General features: G+C 35.5%; 2 protein-coding genes across 2 annotated transcripts in view; one reads left to right on the top strand and one right to left on the bottom strand.

Moving 5' to 3' along the window:
- COG5 (component of oligomeric golgi complex 5) overlaps positions 1 to 20,596 on the top strand; it is a 173,255-nt gene that overhangs the window by 19,822 nt on the left and 132,837 nt on the right. The window lies entirely within an intron of this gene.
- GPR22 (G protein-coupled receptor 22) lies at positions 9,135 to 10,717 on the bottom strand. The gene has a single exon (XM_041405426.1). The coding sequence runs from the start codon at positions 10,700 to 10,702 to the stop codon at positions 9,401 to 9,403; it is 1,302 nt and encodes a 433-aa protein (XP_041261360.1). The 5' UTR covers positions 10,703 to 10,717; the 3' UTR covers positions 9,135 to 9,400.

Genomic DNA, 20,596 nt, shown 5'->3' with positions numbered 1-20,596 from the left:
GTTTCAGTAGAAGTAACTGTAAATGCATATAGGTCTGAAAGTCAGCTAACAAAACCCAAAAGATGTTACTTTCACAGCCCACTGAATTAAACCAGAAAAACCGAATTGTTGCATGTTTCTGAAATGTGTGGAAGAACAGTGTTGGGAGCCTAGACTACTGGTCCTCTGCAGCCAGTGCTTTACAGTGACTCATTTCTAATGCAGGAAATGTTATTTTGTGTTCTCTTACAATAAACAAACTTACTGGATTTGGAAGACATTTGTTGCCAGAGTGATAAGTTGTCATGCATAGGGCAAACTGAGAATACACCCAGTGTTCAGTGTTTCATTTGGGAAAGAGTTGATTTTCCATTGCAGAGGATGTTCTCTTCAGTAGGTGGGGCAAATGTATTTAGCTAAACTTGAAAGCTGAAAGCTTGGTGAGAAGATATTAGGTTGTGAAATACTGGCTTTTTTGGCAATCAAGAAAGAGGGTACTCCTGGCTGAAGCCTGTTCTAATGTAGTGACAAAGCAAAGACAACAATTACAGTTGGAAAACAATGTATAAATACCACTGAATGCATTGCAAATATAGATTATAGGTATGAAAAATTTAAAATATTCTAAAAAAAAAAAATCCATGGCTGACTGGAACCAGAAATACACCTATCATGGAGTAAACTTATTAATATACTAGTTTCCAGATTGTTCATAAAGATGGAGAATACAAGGATTTTTCAGTAAGTGCTCTTGTTTTCTGTTTGAAGACAGGGTAATTTGTTCTTCCATAGAGTAAGGATACTACCAACTAACAAGGATGTTACACAAAAGTGGTAAGTTCCCAGAGACATTAGTTTGTAATTCCTTACTGACTAGGGAAGGAGAAAGTCCAGCTGGTGTTGTTCCAGTATTCAGAAGGAGATGGTATTTCTATTGATATCAATGTCAAGTAGATACAAAGCTACTCTAAAAAATAGTAGGCAAGTTGAATTCATTTGAAAGAAGAATTAAGGGCTGTAAAGCTGAATTAATGATAGTCAATTACCTTTTAATGGAAAATATGTGTTGTCAAACAAATTTGTGTGTTTTGCTTACTGAATTGATTAAAGAAATTGTGTAGATGTGTTATAGATTTATGTGCATAAATTTAGATTACTTAAACCTCCCTTTAAGTTATTTTTCCCCAAAGCAGGTATTTAAATAAGCCATATTCTCCTTACCTCACAATTGCTCTACATTCTTAGTAGATGATTTTGTTACTAGGGGAGCTGGAAGAGAGGAACAGGGGTAACTAAACTGTAAAGCTTTGGAACTGGACCGTGCCTGTGCTGGGATTGCTTTACCAATGTTGTTTCTGTTCTTGCATTCATGCAGCTATGTCAAACAAATCTGTACTTGTGCAAATGGTGTAGGGAATTGTGCTCTACAGATAAAAACAGTTTTGTGGTTACCTGTGAATAAATGCAATTATACATGTCACAGTGGGTGATTAAGTGGGCCCTTTTTCTTGAAGATTAAGACTGTAGAGGTGCATTCATGGGGAGAAAATAAAGGACCACAGAAGGGCTCTTGGATTAGCAGGGAAAGAAATGGCAAGAGCTAAGGACTGGAAAATGAAGCCTGGCAAATTCAGAAGTATAAAATAATTGAAAAATTGGATTATATACACAATTTTGTTGTAATTCTTCAAGTAAATACTGGTTGTTCAAATCTTAAACATAATAACCAATTTTATTCTGTTCATTTCTAATTAAAGTATAGCCAGTTCTGGTTAAAAAAGTCTGACCAAATAGCTATGAAAAGAGGACTGAAGACTAATCTTTGTTCAGGCCTTGGATGGGAGCCAGTATCCCTGTAACTATTGTTACTAGTTATCCCTGTAACTATTGTTACTCTTGTCTTGCCTAAAAGATCAGTGAAGGTGTTACTGTATGTAACACAAAGTAATGAGAAGTGTAGAGTAAGATTTCATTCTTCATAGGAAACAGCTTTAAAAATAGGCTGTTTTCACAGGAGTAGTTTTTTCTCTTTGTCGCCCAACTCATACACATAATTTTCAAATATTGTTCAAGCATTTTATTAACTCTGCTCAGTTATTGTTTGAAACATAAAATAGTCCAGTTGTCCTATTGATACACTCCAATATATTTGTTTACCTTTCAGGTCCAACCTTCAGTTATTCACAGGCATTAAGTCTAATTACTGGCTTTGTTGTCTCAAAGTTAGACCTTCTTCAGCTGAAAACCAGCAGGGTCTCATACCTTTTTTCATATGATCTCAGGAAAAATATGGAAACCTAACCTCATTAAAAGAAGAAACTTCTTATTATTTTGAGGACATACTGTTTCTCTGCCAGGTTGTCTACAGCTTCAAAGATTCCCCCTTTGCCCAGTTTTAGCAGACCTGATTAGCAAACTAGAGTTGCAGAAACTTTTCACTGGGAAAAAAATTTGGGACACAAGAAAAAATCAGTGACTGAATCAAAAGTTTCCCACTTTTATTTTAGTTTATTTAAACTGTTCTGGAATCTCCACTGTATGCTGTAAAACTGCGGCAAGATTTATTAGCAGCTTCTGAATGTATTAATATTTTAAAAGATGTCTTTAACTTGCCTTCATGTGCACTTTTCTGTACTTCATCGCTGTTTGATTCAAGTGCAGATGAGCTATATACCTCCATTTTAATAATTTTGACAGTAGAAGGTTATATGTTCATAATATAATCTTTACCCACAGATTCTCTTCATAGAATCACAGAAGGGTTTAGTTTGGAAGGGGATCTTAAAGACCTTCTACTTCCACCCCCCTGCTGTGAGCTTAGACACCTTCCACTAGACCAGGTTGCTCAAAGCCCCATCCAACCTGGCCTTGAATACTTCCAGGGATGGAGGTTCCACAGCTTCTCTGGGCAGCCTGTTCCTGTGCCTCACCACCCTCACAGTAAAGAATTAATTCCCAATATCTAATCTAGACTTGTCCTGTCTATGGCTTCAATTTGAAGCCATTCCCCTTTGTCCTGTCATGACATGCTCTCGTAAAAAAGCTTCCTGTAGGTCCCAGTGATACTGGAAGGTGCTTTGAGGTCTCCTCAGAGCCTTCTCTTCTCCAGGCTGAACAACCCCAGCTCTCAGCTGTCTTCACTGGAGAGTTGCTCCAGCTCCCTGATGTCTCCGTGGCCCTCTGGACTCGCTCCAGCAGGTCAGCATGTTTGATGGGTTGGGGCCCCAGAGCTGGACACAGCGGTCCAGGTGTGGTCTCATGAGAGAAGAGTAGAGGGAGCATCACCTGCCTCTTTCTGCAGGCCAGATTCCTTTGATGCTGATGGGGCCAAGGATTCAGTTGACTTTCTGGGCTTCAGGTGCACATTTCTGGGTCATATCGAGCTTCTCCTCAACCGATTTTCATGTTTTTTGTTTTGTTTGTTCTTGTTCATTGGCAGGTCTCATTTACTCACTGTTAGAGCTCTTAGCAGGAATAATATCTTCCTAATATTATTAAGATGTTTTACAACAGCAGTGCTCACGCTCACCTTTTGTTTTGTGATGATGCATACATGGCAAATAGTGTTCCTTTCTCTTTTTTTTTTTTTTTTGCCTTAAACGTGTTTTCAGCCCATTGTAAATGCAGCCTAGTACACAAATTATCACTGATATTTGTAATAACTTACCAATGTGGGAAGATGTCCTTTTCTCCTGCTTATTTCTTCTTCTCTCTGTGACAGGGATTTATGAAAAATATCTTGAAATAAAATTTGGAAGAAAACTGTTGTGCAGAGTAGCAATAAGTTGCTGCGCTTTTTTCCCCCCTCTACTAATTGAGTTGAAATTGAATTTAATTTGAAGTAAAATCACACAACAGATTGTGAGAGTTCCTGGTACAGTTAAAAGTAAAACTGTGCTAATACAACTATGTTAATAGCAGTCTGACATAGCCAGAGTGACAGATTTTACAGCAATGTTGTTTCAGCAGTGACACTGATTTGTTTATTAGATATGGTATCAGGTTAAACTGTTACAATATATGGTAGGAAGTTAGAGATCACATCAGGGTAACAGAAACCAAAAGTATCTTTCAAAAAACCCCTCTTGGAAAGGAAAAGAGAGTGTGCTGTGTGCCAACAGCTTTGTGCTCTCAGCCTGCCTGCCTGCTTGCCTGGCTGCAGTGTCAGGAATCAGAGTATGGATACAGAAATGCTTATATGCAAAGGATACAATTCATTCAAACTATAAAAAGAATTGGTTTAATAATTTCAGGTTGTGTACCTATCACACAACTTTCATTGTAAATCTTGTGGTTTTTTCATTTCAAATAGATTTCTTTTCATTGTGTGAGAATTTCTTTGTAAAATAGGAAAACAAGATCATACAGAAATCTATAAAGGAAATACACAGGAAGATATTTCTCCCATTGTGTTTCAATTTATAATAATCACTGAAGTATAATTTTAGCAAAGAATATAACGATGCCTAATGATATATCTCCTTCAATTTATTACTCTACAAAAATAATTAAATTGTGATAAAGAAGCAGTAGTTAAAAACATACTGTGGTAGTGAAACACACTAAGCATCCAGATGAACTGAAGTTATCTCACTGGCTAAAGGAAAATTCAATAGCATATTTTCAAATGCATCACTGGGAGCACATGCTTAGCTTTTCAGGTCTTTTCTTGTAATGCTTGTACTCTCTGTGTACTTTGTACTTTATCTGTAGGAAAAGAGGTAATAGAATTGTGCATGCTTTTGGTTTGTCAGTTATTCTGTGTATATTTTGTTAAAGCAAAAGCCTTTTCTGGAGTTGCTATTCATCTTGCTCCCCCCTCTCCTCCCAGCAATTTTGGCACAACCACATATCACACTCAGTGATTCAAAGACAATTTCTTATTTTTTTGGCTGTTACAACCTAAAAAATTAGGTTTGGATTTTTCCCACAGCAAGTGTGTGTTGCCCTGTGCCTTTCTGTGGTCCTGCTGGCCGTAGCTGCCTTAGAGTGCTTCCTTCTGCCCTTTTCTGCTGGACCTGTACACTTCTCCTTCTTCACATCCTTCTTCTTTAACACTTATTGGCTCTGAGCAATTCAGTTAGTATGGTTTTTACTTTTTTTTTTTTTTTTTTTTTTTTTTTTTTTTTTTTTTTTTTTTTTTTTTTTTTTTTTTTTTTTTCTCACCTTCCCCCACCAAAACAAAACCCAAACCCTGGGATTTCATTTTTCTTCTTGAATTGCACAAATGTTCTATGAAGTAGAAAAAGGAGATGATAATTATAGAGTCAGATTCTTCTTTCCTCTTGGTGTAAGACAAATACACTCAGTGATATAATGGCAGAATGTGTGAAGTAGGAGTGGAATTCGGCTCTTATAAGGCTGGAAAATTTTAAGACAGAAGCTGATTGTTCTTAGCTGTATGTTAGAGGTATTTTGTCTGAATAATGGGTAACAGAAGACTAATTTAGCATATTCTAGATTTTTTTAATACTGCATTGAAACTTTGCTAAAGAATGCTGTATTCTCTCTTTTCAAAAGAATTTGATGGCAATTGGCAACTAAAACTTTTTTTCATAGGAAACAAACACAAGTCTAGAATATTCACCAACAAAGAGGTTTGATGATTAGCACATACATCACTTTTAAAAGTACTGCAATATAGTATATTTAATGGTTAACACAACAGAAATTTTGTTCTTCTGTCTGGGTAAATTCTGTAGCCTTTCAATGTATTATTTAATTTAAAATGAAAAAAATACAACAAGGGTGGGGAAGATAAGATGTTTAAATTTATGGGTGGTGGGATATAGTGCCTGTCAGTCCAGTTCAGTGATACTCTTACCAAACCTCCTTCATATAAATAAAAAATAGATGCTGATGTTAAACCCAACTTTTGGTGTGTACAAGTAAATAACAATTATGTATGACATACATGTGTGTATTTATGTAACAATGAAGAAAGAGAGGTGATCTGACGTGTATCCAACTGCATACATTTTTAATCTAATATATTTAGAAAGTACAGAAGTGACTGCTATTCCCTTGGCACTAATAAGGTAAACAGAACTTCCGACCATGTGTGGATTACATGCCTTGTAATCCATAAAAATTGTTGTGTACTAGAAACTAGATATTTGTGATGTATTTACATTTCTGTTTCACAGGTTTGTGATGTGCTAGTGTATGAAGGTATGATTCTTGAATATCCTAATAGATACTGGCACTGCACTTTGATTATTTTGGTATGTTTAGTGTGTGATGACCTCATTTTACAATGTAAAATTGAATGGAAATGCATTTGCAGTTAAAAAACAACATAGTCAGATACCAGCTAATACTTTAGAGACAGAGAACGTGGAAATTGGCAGTGCTTGCTTGTGTTTCTGAGATGTGGTTGCTTGTGTTTCTAAGATATGTTTGCTGGAATTAATATTTTTGGTGTCCTGTACAATTCTGCTTGCCTTAGGCTGAGTGGTGTGAAATGTAATTGAACTAATGATTCACTGTGGTGAGATCATTTTAAAGAATGTAGTGGGCTTCTTATTGTACAATACTGTGGCATAAATTTGCCCTTTTTTCTTCAGCGATGCTGCCTCTTTGCATTCTGTTTTAGTCTATCTGTCAAGCACCCACACCGTCATATCACTCCTGGAATCCTCTTGTGTCTGTAGGATATGTAGTGTGTCTTCACAATTTACTTTTTATTTTGTCTTGTGTTAAATTTGTCATGTGGTACAGATAATGTACGGTTCTGTTTTATGATGGCTTCTGGGTGTATGTAGGATGGCACAGATTCTTACTTGTATTCCTTCCTGCTGTATGTAGAATTTTCTTCTGCAGCCCTCAAAGTGTACTCCAATAAGTTCCCCTTTTTAAAATTTATTGAAGATGAAGAATAGTAAAAATGAAGCTGCTTATATTTGGAAAGGCAATCAATGAGTGTGATCGACACAGCCTTTAAAACTGGGCTTAATCTCTTTGGGCAATTCCTAGGCTGCTCTTCCTCGGCTATGAAGTACTGCTTCATTGCATCAGATTTTCTAATGAATGAGCTTTTAACACTAAATGTGTAATTCTTGAGGTTTTATTTAATTTTAAGAAGTAAGGTTATGTTGTCAAGAAACCTTTCAAGTCTGAAAGCTTTTCTAAATGCTTTTTTTCAGATAAGGACATGATGTAGACTTATTAATCTGTTCATTATAATTTCTACTTTCCTTCTTTTTAAATGAATGAGTAGTATCTTTCATTTAAGAATACTGTATTGGAAGATTAGTAATCACTGAAATCATGTTATGATATTAACCCTACACATCCCAGCTTCTCCTGCTTCTAGTGTTCAAAATACAAAGGGTAGCTGGAAAGGGAAATGAAGAAGTGGTACAAAAAAGAAAAAAAAAAGTTTTTTTTTTAATATTTTGGGTGCATTTCTTTTCAGAGATTATTCCCAAAATAATTTTTTAAAGTGGTAAATGTGGAGGATATGGGATTTAAAAAAAAAAAAAAAAGCTTATTGCATTTACTTCCTCTCTGCCGCCTCTCAAATAAGATGTAGGATTTCAATTTTTGTAGGAAATCAGAGATAACTTGGATTTAAAAAGTGCTTTAAATGGGTACAATTGAATGCAGGTATTTTGGGGCCAGTTTCCACAAAAAAAGCCAGTGAAAATATGAAAGTATTTTTGAATATATGTTACACAGTAATTTCACATCATTTCACATCAATCAGATAATAACATTTCTAGGTAGAATTTAGGTGATCAGAAGTTGCTATTCTTTGTGGAATATGGAGCTCTAGTATTACATTTTGAGTCTTCTGTTCTGGTAAGCTAAGGCCTGAGCTCAAGGTACATTACAAGTACTTTTTTAAGCACAAAACCAGTTTTGGCTATACATATATGATTAATAATTTAGCTATGTGGTGGAAAAGAGCTTTTTGTTCCCTTAAAACTGCGCCTTTTTTTGTACGCAACTTCAGAAAAGTGCTTTAGAAATCCTAATTTTTTATGTAATGTTTTAGTCAAACTAGCTCTTGTATTCAAGGGTATGATCTGCTTTTTTATATAAGATAATAGTTATTGAGAATTAGCATTTTAAATATACTGGTAACTGGTGACACACTGATCAGTTTATGTAACAAGAGGAGTAAAATCATGCTCATTGATTTTGCAGCTTTTTGTTTTGTTTCCCCCTCCCTGCCACTGCTTCATCTAAATTAAGACATTTTTAAGCATGGCATGGTGCAAACAACTTGACAAACTTATGTTTGGATAAATATCTTAATTCTTGCTTACAGTGCTATGGATGATGATAACTTCATAAGGCTTCTTGATACTTCAATGCAGGTTTAGGATGAAATTGAGGAAGACAATGTAGAACAAAGGTATGCCACGGCTGCCCAGGAAATGCAGGAATATGGTAACTGGCAGTATTGGTGATTGGTTTCTGACAATGCAATTGAATGGCTAGAGCTGAACACAGTGGAAAATAACAAAGTTGTCACAGGCAGGAAAAATTACCTTCTACTTTAGCTGTGGCATTTAGCAATCATATCTATGTAGATAGATGGTATGAATGAAAAATTCCTGTATGAAAGGTCCTTGTGTCACACAAGAGGTCAGCGTGAAAAATCTAAGCCTTTGCACAGGGTTAACTCGGTTGATTGTGTTTTAGCATCAGCCAAATAATTTTCTCGTCCATGCTTTTTTCCTTCATTTAACCTTTTACCACTGCCCTGTCTTTTGTAAGTATTCAAAGTTGTGTATTTTCCATGTAGAAATTGTGGATCTGAGATTGTATATGCAAAACTTTTTACTTTTCTTTAAGAGTACTGTCAATTTTTGGACCAGCATGAATTTTTTCCCCATATCAAAAGCTTCTGAACCATTCACTGAAGGACACAATGTAAATGGCTTTTTTCTGTGCATGGTAGTCGCCTGCTGGAGAAGACTGAAATAAGTGGAATATCTAAATATGAGGTCAAAATGCATCCAGGTTGTAGATGCATAATATTCAGAATACTCTGATCAATATTGTTTATGAATTAAATTAAAACCACCGTATAGTACAAAATGGTGAATTTGTGCTATAGAAAAGTATTCCCAAGTGCAATTTTTGCTTAAAAATTCTTTTATATTTACAGAGAAACTGAGCCATACAAATATTTTTAAAAGTTTGCACTTCTTTAAGGCTATTTATTTTCTAAAAAAAGAGGACTTGAATATTTTTGACAAATATACACATGGTGTTACGCTAACAAACAGCCATGCAACATATATCTTACATAATGAAGAAATTGAATATACAAGACCTACTCTATTTAACATATATATTGAAAATATACAGTCTCGCCAATAGTTAAAAAAGTTTTTCTTATTTGGCAGTATTTTTTTTACAATTTGTTCAAATATTCCGTTTGATGTGTTTTGGTGAATACTGAAATCTAGTCAGTGACAACCTGAGGTACTAAACATTTCTGTCTTACTTCACTGTCTTCAAAGGTAATCTTTTTGTTCCTTTTAGGCTCTATCCATGAGTTGTGTATTACAGCGTTATTTGGGAGGGGATCTGCTTCCACTATTGAAACAACTCGCTTTTTCATCTTACTTTTCAGAACTTTCTGAAACTTTTGCCTCGTGAACGCGTAAAGTAGAGGGTGAAATATAGTTGTTCCATATGCCATTACTAGAAAACATAATCTCAACTTTACCAAAAGGTCACTTGGGCCTAAACATAAGATAGTGGTGTTTAAAACAGAGATGGGTGTCCAGCAGAGAAGGAAGGTTGAGATAATCAGAAGGGACATTCTGAAGACTCTCTTTTGCCGTTCTCGTCGCTCCCGGTGCCGTTTTACAGCTCGGCGCAGAGCGATTATGACAGACACGGAAGTCCTTACACCAAAGACGACGTTTTTTCCTGCACTGCTGTGGGACACATCCGTAGTCTCATGCTGCGTGGTCAAAGAAATAGTTTTTTTCTTTCTGTTTTTCTTCTTTTGTCCCGTTGTAAATCTTGTACCAATCCGAATATTTAGGGCCTGGAGTATTTTGGTGTATGTGATTAGCATTACTATAACAGTGAAGAAAAATATTGGGATCTGAACGAGAATGTGGTAGTACATTCCTAGCTCAGTGTGGTACTCGTTTGTACTCACGCACAGAAGTGTCTTATTTTCCCAAGTACTTGCACTCTGAAGACTGAAAAAGTTGACTTCAATGAAAGGAATCAGGAAGGAAAAAAGTGAAATGATCCATATTGATGTCATTAATATCACAGCCCTTCCCATGGTCAGGATTCGATTAGCAGGTTTTACGGAGATGTCGTATCGGTCCAGCGTGATAGCGAAGACGTTGATTGCAGTTGAAACGCTTGCAAAAGAGACACAAGCCTCATGGAAGCAGCAGATGAGAGCAGTGTTACTCTCCAGTGAAAGCAGAAGGATAACTATAGTTAGAGGAATACATCCCACACAAATTATTACATCAAGTACATGAAGGTTCATTGTAATTATGTTACTGACAGAATTGATTAAGTTGGATTTCATACAGTAAAGTACCAGCACGGTGAGGTTGCTGCCAAGTCCCAAAACAATTTCTAACATCAAAAATCCAGTGAGAGAAACTTGAAAGCTTAATGGATATGACAGTGGTTGGTACATGTTGGTATCGATGTCATCAATGGCATCTCGAACTGTAATGTTAGATTCGGACTGCATGTTGACTTCCAGAATGGGGGACAAACACATTCTTTTGTTGCAGCTGGTTTTTCTCCTGAAAGGTGAAATAAAATATGGGACTATGTGATTTCTTTTTTTAACACTTATCGTAGATAAATGCTGGGGAAGGAGGAGGGAGGAAAACAAATATTCTTACCAAACTCTTCATTTACAGTATATTTAGAGCTTTAATTGGCATGGACTCAAAAGCCTGAAGATCTAGAATAAGGTCTTTGCTTTTTGAAAGAAAGCAGGATTTGTTTGAAAGAAGAAAAAATAGTGAAAAGCTTCCACTTAGGGAGGCAAGCCTTTGTTTATAGTGATGTGGTTTTTCACAAAGGGCTCATTTGTTGAATAAACCATACTTTGTGCATAGTCTTTGTATTGCTTTGAGGGTCATTTTAGAAGAATGTTGTTAAGTATTAACAAATTAGTGATCAAGATCATTTTAAAAAGCTCTTGTGGAAAAAGAAGTGATAGGAACATGGAACACTGTTGCTTATGTATCATAAAAAGGATATTTAAATTATTTATGCCAATTTATCCACCTCTTTCTTGTAAGGTTTACAGTAGTGCTGTGGACTGAAATGTGACGTTCTGCAATTCACCAGATTTTTACAGAGTTTAAAACCTCCTGTTCATTTTAATCTTCTGTGTATCTATGTGTATGATGCTTGCCACTACAACAACTTTATATAAGTGCATATAATTTCAAATGCAAAACTTATGTGGGTTTGGGAAATTGAGTTGATTACAAAATACTACATTTCCTTTTTCTGATTTGAATTTTCAGTTTCTTCAAGAAATATATGCCTACATGGAATGGAAGAGTATTTAATTTTGTTCCAGAATATATTTAAGGGAATAATTTCAGCAGAGAATATTTAAAAAGAAAATTGTCTCTTTCAGGTTTTGATTATGGTTTGTTGGGTTTTTTTTTTTTTTAATACAAACTGCAATCAAACCAAGCAGATTTATATACATAGCGTGTTTCTCTTAGGAATAAGTAAGGATCAAAAAGGTATTTATTTTATCTAGCAGATTTTTTATTTTGTGTCTCATCTGCTTAGTTTTACACATACGGGTAAGTTCTAAATATAGCATCGGCATGTAATGCCTGATGTTTGTATGGTTTATATCGTCAGCCAGCTCTTGAGTTTGTAATTGATTGAATAAATAAAAGAGAGGTTATTCAATTTCTTGTTATGATACTGGAGGGATTTTTTTCTAGGTAGCTTTAAATTTAAGAGGGGACATATTTGGCATGAAAATAAATTGAATGTCGACTTTTGTTCTATTCTGAATGCATTAAAATGGATAGCACTAAGGTGAACAAAATTGAGCTCTTTTAAAATGAAAGTATGAATTAAGCACACTTGGGATACAGTATGCAAATGGATTTCATCTGCAGTTCTGAAAAGCCTCAGTTGAACAATACTATTAATTGCAAATTGTATGATGAAAATTCTTGGTATTCTTCAACAGCTATTTCACATGTACCTCTTAAATAAAAAAGATGTAAATTAGAACGTATTACTCTCAGGTGTGAAATGAAACAAGAAATATTTCAAAAGCTTTGTTTCATTTCTAATTCAGACAACTTCTATCTGTGTTACATTAACCCTCAGGGATATGATCTCCTCTTGCATGCTGTCCTGGCTGTGAATGGGTTTCAAGAAACCATTCCAAATGCATTGTAGAATAAATGAAGTTCTTTTGTATTAGCAAAAGCCAGGAAGAAATCAAAAGCAGATCTGCTAAAACAAATGACAGTCTCACCCTAACATTATAGCAACCGAGATTTTGTGAAAACAGAGAACCTCAGATGTGTTATTAGGTCGCCATGAATAGATCAAGCATCACCTCGCTGTTGCACTGCCTCGGTTTGGGGAGGCAGAGCAGTGTGGGCAGGAGCTGGTTCGGGCTGCGCCGCGCGGGCAGCGCCGGGGCACCTACCTGTCCTGTGTGCCTCAGGGGCCTGGCACAGCGCGGCAGCAGCTGGGCACAGACTGACACATGCTGTCACTGAGACATTGCTGACACGCACTGTAACCTGGAAATCAAGCGGTAGCTGAGCTCTTATTTCATTTCTTGCAGGGTTTTTTGTTTTCCTTTTTTTTTTATTCCTGCAGTTCAGCAGCAAAAAGTTCTGATTAAACATGGGGACTTCTTAATTGCCTCAGATACTTCTACAGACCAGGGCATATTCTGTGTGTCTGTTCTGAGTTTCAAGCCAGCAATAGCAAATAAACCTTCTTTTAAGTGATGTTAATTTCCTTCCCCTGTTGCATTTTGTAGAAGCCTGTTTTTATTTTCCAGGTTCAAAGAATAATATTTTCTGATCTCTGTTTTCAGAGTGTGTGTAGACATCCTTAGTTTATGGTTGCGTATTTCTTTCTGTAATATTCCTGCTCATTACTTTTGAGTGATGGCTTAGTGAAAGAAGTTGCTATACATCATAAAATCCAGTTCATGTGCTTTGAGAGTAACCATTGGTTACCTAATTTGGTTTATTTTGATTTAAGGAGAATACATAGCATCATAAAATTGAGAGAAAAATATCCATTAGTCATTATGACAAGTAAGTTATTCAATGAGTAGTATAGAAAAAGCTTGGTTAAACCTTTATTCAGCTTGCTGATGAAGTATGCATATTCTCCTTTTGGGGTTTCATGTTTCATTGTCTCTTCATGCATCAGTAGTTTCCACAATTCTGGTTTTAAATTATAAATCCCTCTTTAAGAAATGCTCACCATTTTAAGAATCAAGCATTGCACTCTTCTTTTAATAAAAATCTGAGCAGATGTGTTAGTCTTCCATGTATATTGTTGAAGTGTCATGCACGTAAATGGTAATGCAAGTGTGTTCCATGTTTTGTTTTTAAATCCTTTATGTCTTAAGAATACATTTTAGGGATGCATCCTGCTGCTCGTAGGTCATACAGCTACAAAGATACCCGGTCAACTGCATTCTTCATATTGTCAGTAGTAAAACTGAATTAGTTGCTGCATGCCCTTGTGAAGGGGAGGAAAAAAAAGGTTAAAAGTAGGGCTTATAATTTCAAAAAAAAAGTAATGCAAGAATGTTTTTTTTAATATCACTTATTTCATGAATAAAGGATCTCTAAAATTGGACCTTATAGAATACATAGCAAATCAGTTTGCCTGCTCTCTATTTGCTAGTAAAATCATATTCTTCTGTCAGCTTACATGAATTTAGGTTTTTTGGACAAGTTTCCTGTTCTCCAGATAGTACAGGTTACAAAAAATCCTGGCTAGCAATAACTGTTGGATGCAGAGTGTCTGTGACTAAAGCTAGAAAATGTAGTTCTATAGCTCTGGTGAGCAGGTAGTTTATGCATACAACTCTCTTGTCTTTTAATGAGAAACTGAACAGAGTTAATGAGCCTTTTAAAAAATACACTTTTGTTTAATTTGCACACTGTTATACTTCCCTTTTTTGAAACAGACGTTTAGCAAATCCATGCTTTTAATAAATGGCTTGTATGTACAGGATAACGAAAGAAATAAGTTTAAAAAAAAAACAACAAAAAAGGGAGATTTCTTGAGCAATCAGAGATTAGTCATATGAGCCAACCTTCATAAAGCAATAAGTATGCGCTAATTACAGACTGCCTGATCCTTCGAAGAGTAACTGAATAAATCTGAAACATATTTAACTGCCAATATTTGGAAATAGTGCTGAGGGAGGAAAAAGCATATTCCCGGTTGCTTTATGTGGTTGTTTTCCCCAATACTGTATGAGCTTAAACTGTACTGTCTTCATGTTGTACGAACAAAACAGGTTCTTAATAATCTATAAGACTTTCATACAGAATAACATTTTTCTATCACTATATTTTTAATGGGGAAGGGGAAATAGAATTTAAATATTTCCTGGTCTCAAATATAACAATATATTACTGCTTAATATAAGTTGAATCTGCTCTCTTGCCTTTTTTTCTCCAATTTTTAATTTGGTTTAATGTTGCTTATTCTGCATATCATAATAAGGAACAGGTCTTACCTCCACTAAAGATTTGGTAAATTCTCGATGCAGGTGAAGCAGTTCCAGGTTGGAGGGATTCATTTTGTTCACTTGTTAGCAGAGTAGAAGGGAAAGAGGGTAATAAGCATATCTTCAAAAAATGACCTTAATGAAAATTTGTGCCTGTACTGTGCCATTGTTTCAGCATACTGCTCATGTATACAATTGCTTTAGTTCTGGTTTACAGGCTGCTGCAGTCTCCCACTCTTCCTATGGTAGAATCAATAAGCATCTGAAAATACATAATGAAAGTAATTTAACATACTGAAGGCTTCTTGTCTCCAGAGACACCACTGAGATTCAGGCTTTCTAAAAAAGAAGAGCAGTGCTTCTGAGAGGAAAGCTTGCGATGGGCAGCTTTTGCAGAATGACAGCCTACCTTGTCGCTTCTCCTCACTGCAGAGAGATGCAGTGCATTCACTAATTTTGATTGGTCAGTGATGTTGGGCTTTAATTGTGCTTCATATATGGGATTGATGCCCTCCCTCCCCCCAATTTATATAAGGATTCTTTTATAAAAGGACTAAATTTACAAATGATTTATGAATTCTGGAATATATTAAGGGTATGCCTGTTTTATTTTTACCTTTTCACTCTTTACTTTGTGTACACTGGAAACCACATGTCACTGAGAAAAAAAAAAGGGATTAAACGATTATTACTTTAAAAGCTTACAACAGTCTGTATTTGCCTACTTTCAATTTCTGAGCCTTTTAGGTGTTTGAGTTTTTTGTTTGATTTTTTTGTTTATTTGTTTTGGTTGGTTGATTTTTCTTGTCTTAAGAACATTCTGAAATAATACTGCCTCTTTAAGCCACACTGAATTTCACCGTACTTGTTTACATGCAAGTGGTCATCTGGGTTTTGTAGCAATAAGTTATATTCAGGATAACTTGATACACACACGTATATTAGGAAAATTTATGCTAGGGTGCACCGAGATTATTCAGACCCTGATAATTATTCAGACGTGATAATTTGGTTGATTCATAATCAGAAAAAAATATTTTTAGGATCCATCACTATGTACAATCTATGTATAGTTTATGGAGTTTATTAATTTTGATGAAATGTAAACTTCTAAAAAATATGGCATGTTCCACATGAATTTTGCTAGAGACTTGACAGGTTTTTGTAAGGATGTCTTTCTTGCATGATGCTCTTGACCTTCACTTTACAAGGGATGTCTTTGTTTTCACTTTTTGTTTCCTCACTTATTTCTGAATCTGCTCTATCAGTATAAAGCAATGCTCACAACCGCGTAATGAGAAGTGTAGCACAATACCTGTTTTAATTAGTACTGGTGCTAAAATAAAACTTGGAAATCATTTCAGTATAAACCCCAAAATAATATTTTTCAAAATTGGTTTGCTGAAACAAATAATTTAAGAATATCTGAGTATAAAATGTCCTATAGGTAGTTTATAACCTCGAATGAACATGGGGCTTTTCTCACCATGATTTAAAAGATTTTTAAGTTTTTTTTTGTAAGGTGTGATAAAGTACTAAATGTTAAAGTAGAGTTATTACATAAGTAACTGTGTTAAGATGGTAGTTTAGGTCAAATTTTGGTGGAGTCCTGTGTTTTTAGGTTGTTAATGCGAATACAGAATGCAGTTGTGTAATTCAGATGTCTTTATTTCTTTTCTTTACTTTTTCTTTCAGCCAGACATCCAATATATTATTTATCTTTAGGTAACAGCATGCATTATTTATTTTTTAAAATGGCTTCATAACCATCCAGCATGCTTCCTGTTCCATACTCTTTTGCATTCAGAAACCATATAAATAAAGATTGCAGAAACTTTGAACAGAGATCACTAGGTACCAGCTGGCTATGCTGAGTAGCAGCTGATTGAGCCCTTTGAGCTGTTTCTGTATCATCTGCCTCCCAAGAGCTTGAAACCAGTGATACCAGCATAGCTCTTAAAGGTGATGTGATAAAGAGGATTCCTGAAATGAAAGCATAAATACTAATATATTAAAGAGATTTACTTGCTTCACTTTCTGTATGACTAAGGATAAGTAAGGAAGCCTGTCTAAATTTAAACAGATGAATCTCCATCTCCCTTTCTAATTCTTCAATATGTGCCTGAACAAAGATGGAGGTATTGGATGAGCTGTACTGTTAGAAGAAGATGTACACACGGAGGAAGATTGTAACAGGATTTTGGGTATATCATGAATATATGGTTCAAATGCAGGCAAAGGGGTCACAAAAGACTACCTATATGACAGGAGGTGATATTGGCAGAAGTTTTATCTGCAAAAAGTGTTTGAGAGGAGTGATAAGGAGCTGAGTTGTGAACATATATTAAGCTTAAGTTTTCTGGAGACAAAATCAGGAAAAGAAGCAGTACCATATGGAGGCAATCAGGAGTAGGTGGATGGATAGACATGCTTATAAGCCATTGCTGTGCAGATGCTAGTTAAGATGGTGTGAACAGATGACTTCATCCTCAAAGGGTAGATAGGGAAGAGTGGGCAAAAGGAGCCATGTGCAGGCACCCAGCATAAACAGAAAATGTGCTGTTCTTATACCTGTTTCTATATCAGTACAGATGGAAGAAAGAATTTGACTGGTATTTTGGCATTTAGGGTAGTGAAAAGTAGGGTGAAAAGGTAACGAGAAGGTAGAAGTATCAGGGAACAGCAGGAGTCCTAAACCAGGAGACTGATGATAAGGGGTCTTAGGATTGAGAATGGCAACACAAGGGGAGAGGGGGATCCAGATGGTAACAGAGAATAGACTGTGCAGGGTTGAGGCTGCTGGGTCTGATGTGGGGGGAAAAGAAATGCAGAGAAGCAGGAGCTTGAATCACAGTGGAGCACAAGGTTGTAGAGGCAGGTGCGTGTAAAGGGACACTGGATGCACAGGGGTAGAGATAATGGCAATTTTCATAACACACACCACTGTAGTACTTCTAAATTCAATTCAGGAGTCATAGCTGTATATGAGAATATATTTTTCTGGTTTGCTGAGAGGAGGAAGTCCAGAAATTTGCAAGTTGTAGTGTATTTTTTGGTCCTCTTCTGTCTTTTATCTAATGTCTTACTTTCTATACAGAGAAGTAATGTCCCAACATTGACTGTTACTGCCTTCCCAAACCATGGTAGGTCATCTCTAGATCTGAAGGTCAAAGTTCTGCAGTTGAGTTTATAAGATCACCCTGAATCAGTTTCTTGAACTGCAGTGCTTTAAGTAAGCTTAGTTTGTTTAAAAAGACTCATTAGGCTCAAAAGGTTGAGCAGGGCCAAGTGAAGCATCCAGTTCTAATGTTTTTCTATCAGAGTCCTTGGTTTTAGAGTTGTAGAATTCTTTTAATGTGTTTTGGAGTTTAACTTTACATAAACCTACTGCAGACTATTTTGACATCCAGATGTCATGGGTCTTCATGAAGATCTTTATTGGCACAGTTGTGAGACTGTGTCTGCTCACTTCCCTTGTTCTCTGCACTATTCTTTTTTTCATCCTGAATGCTTCAGCAACACTTTCTTTCTTTGTACTGCACATCTTGTTTCGTAGCCTGAATCTTACTGCTCATTTAGTGACTATTTAGAATTTTACTGCATCTGGGTCTAAAAATGTCATGTTTTCATATTAGCAAGAAACTTGAGATCCTAACTCATACAATTTTTTTTTTTGGTGCCAGATAGTGTCTTTAGAGCTCAAGTTGCTTTAGAAAATGAATGTTGGGTGGTTTTGCATATCCTGCCCTGGGATTGTTGTTCAGCATTATTTACATGGTGCATCTGCATAATTCCAGCTAGATAGCTCCTCTGTGCCTTTCATTTACCTACTCTGAGGAGTGTCATGCACAATTCTAACCTAGTTCTTCTGAATATTTGGTGATTTATATCTGTTCTAGAAGTTTGTGATCTATACCTAAAATTGTCTGTTACCTTGTTGTATCTCAGTTTCCTCAGTAGTCAATTGCAAAGAATTTTGTTGGAATATTGTTGAAAATCCAGTAACTTCTACAGTATCAAGGAAAAAGAAGCAATGGATAATATCTGTTTAAATCTGGGAGTTGTACTGATGTGCCTTGTTATGCTGAATTTGTGTTCTACTTTCTACCTGATACTGAAATTACAGCTTGCTGGTCTGGATCATGCTGTAGCATGCTTTTATGTAAATCTTGACTCTTGATCCATACACAAGATCTTGTCATAAAGGTTTTTATTATTATTTAAGAGTGATATGCTGAATAGATGACAAAAATTCTGTTAGAATTTGTACATAGTACCATTTTGACTCAGATGGTGACATGGTCTTTTCTTCCTTTTGGCTCAAGTACTTTGTTCTCATTTCTTTAATCTATAGAGAATTGCTCTAAGGCTATTATTCCTTTTCTGCAGCAAGGACTGACATCCTAAAAATGAATTTTCCACTCAGTGTCTTACCCTTAAAGTTTACTTCCTTTTCTCCCTTACTATTGATTGCCATCTTGCTTTGTTTTGTTATTTTTGTGCTGACTTATTTAGGTTGGGTTTTGCAAGGGTTTTTTTTCCCCCACTTTTCTAACATTCATGTTTCCCTTGACAGAAAACAGTCATGCACATGGGACATTGTTGATCTCAGTTCTGCCACTGTAGAATTACATCCCTGGAAAAATCTGGATTTTCCAGAATAATTGTATGTTGTTTTGCTGTGCTTCCTCTTGTATTTACAAAGATGAAGACCTTTGGAAGCAGCCCAAAGACAAGTATTTTAAAGTAGGCATGGAATAGATAATATATAAATGATATATATATATAATATTATAGTATGGTATATATATTTTACATGAGGCATAGAATAGATAATATATAAATTATATATATATATATATATAATATTATAGGATGGTATATATATTTTACATATTTATGCATTTTTATATATAATGTGTACATATTAATTTTCAAGATTCAGAGTAAATGACAGCATAGCAGCTTAAGTGTGGAAAAATTAACTACTTTTGCCATGGAATAAGAATGTCTTATAAGATTCCTTTGGGTTTGTGTAACTATTAGGCATAGATTATTTGTTCAGTAGTATTCCATGTTAGAACAACTGTTGACCTTTTCAGCACTGGAAGGTTCTGTACTCTTGAGGAAATGTGTAAGTTAGAGAATGCCCTTTAGCTATTAATATCAAACATGTATCTTGTTTTAGTTTTGCACAGTGAGGTGATACCGAAGAAGAATTGCAAAACCATTGCTGGCTATCACTCATGTGTAGGGAAAGCATCCTTTTTGTATCATAACAATAAATTTGGTTAAGTGGTACAGCTAAATCATGGTCCTAGTACATTATTGCACAATCATTTAAACGTTTTAGTGGAAAGAAAAAAAAAAGCAGTGTCAGTTATGCTCAGGAGGGAAGTATGGCTGGTAAATTTAATAGTAATTTAAATAACATCAGTCTCCAGCTTTTCTCCATGGAGGTGGTTTGTCCTATAGTATAAACATTCATAATGAGTGGTGCTGTATGTTGTAGTAGTTTTTGGCAAAAGTTTAATTAGTGACTATAAATTTAAAGATATTTTTTCATTTTTCTTTAAAAATTGTAATATTGCTATGAACTTGATTTCTCCTTCATTACAATTGTGCTTTGACTATTCTGAGAACTTGAGAGGCTTCTGCTTTTGTAAAATATTCTTAGTTCTAAGTTGGTAATTGTTACTGAATTTTGGTGAGGATTTTCATTATTATGGAAAGGCTTTTGGAATTCTGACATCATATCTTTTGTATTGTTTTGAACCTACAAATAAAAAAGACACCTGCTCGCATTGTGTGAGCCTTGTGCCTGAAAGAACATTTGTTCCCGAAGTTGCAACGCGGTTTAGCATAGTAGCTGAAACGTTCTGGAGCTGGAGTCCTGATGCTGTGTGG

Source organism: Onychostruthus taczanowskii, unplaced genomic scaffold (assembly GCF_017590055.1).
Source record: "Onychostruthus taczanowskii isolate IOZ18803 unplaced genomic scaffold, ASM1759005v1 scaffold23, whole genome shotgun sequence".
NCBI lineage: Eukaryota > Metazoa > Chordata > Aves > Passeriformes > Passeridae > Onychostruthus > Onychostruthus taczanowskii.
Note: the sequence above shows the minus strand (reverse complement) of the source record. Positions and strands in the feature narration are given on the sequence as shown.

Coding starts and splice junctions, on each gene's coding strand:
- GPR22 (XM_041405426.1), bottom strand. CDS start 10,702: ATGTGTTTGTCCCCCATTCTGGAAGTCAACATGCAGTCCGAATCTAAC.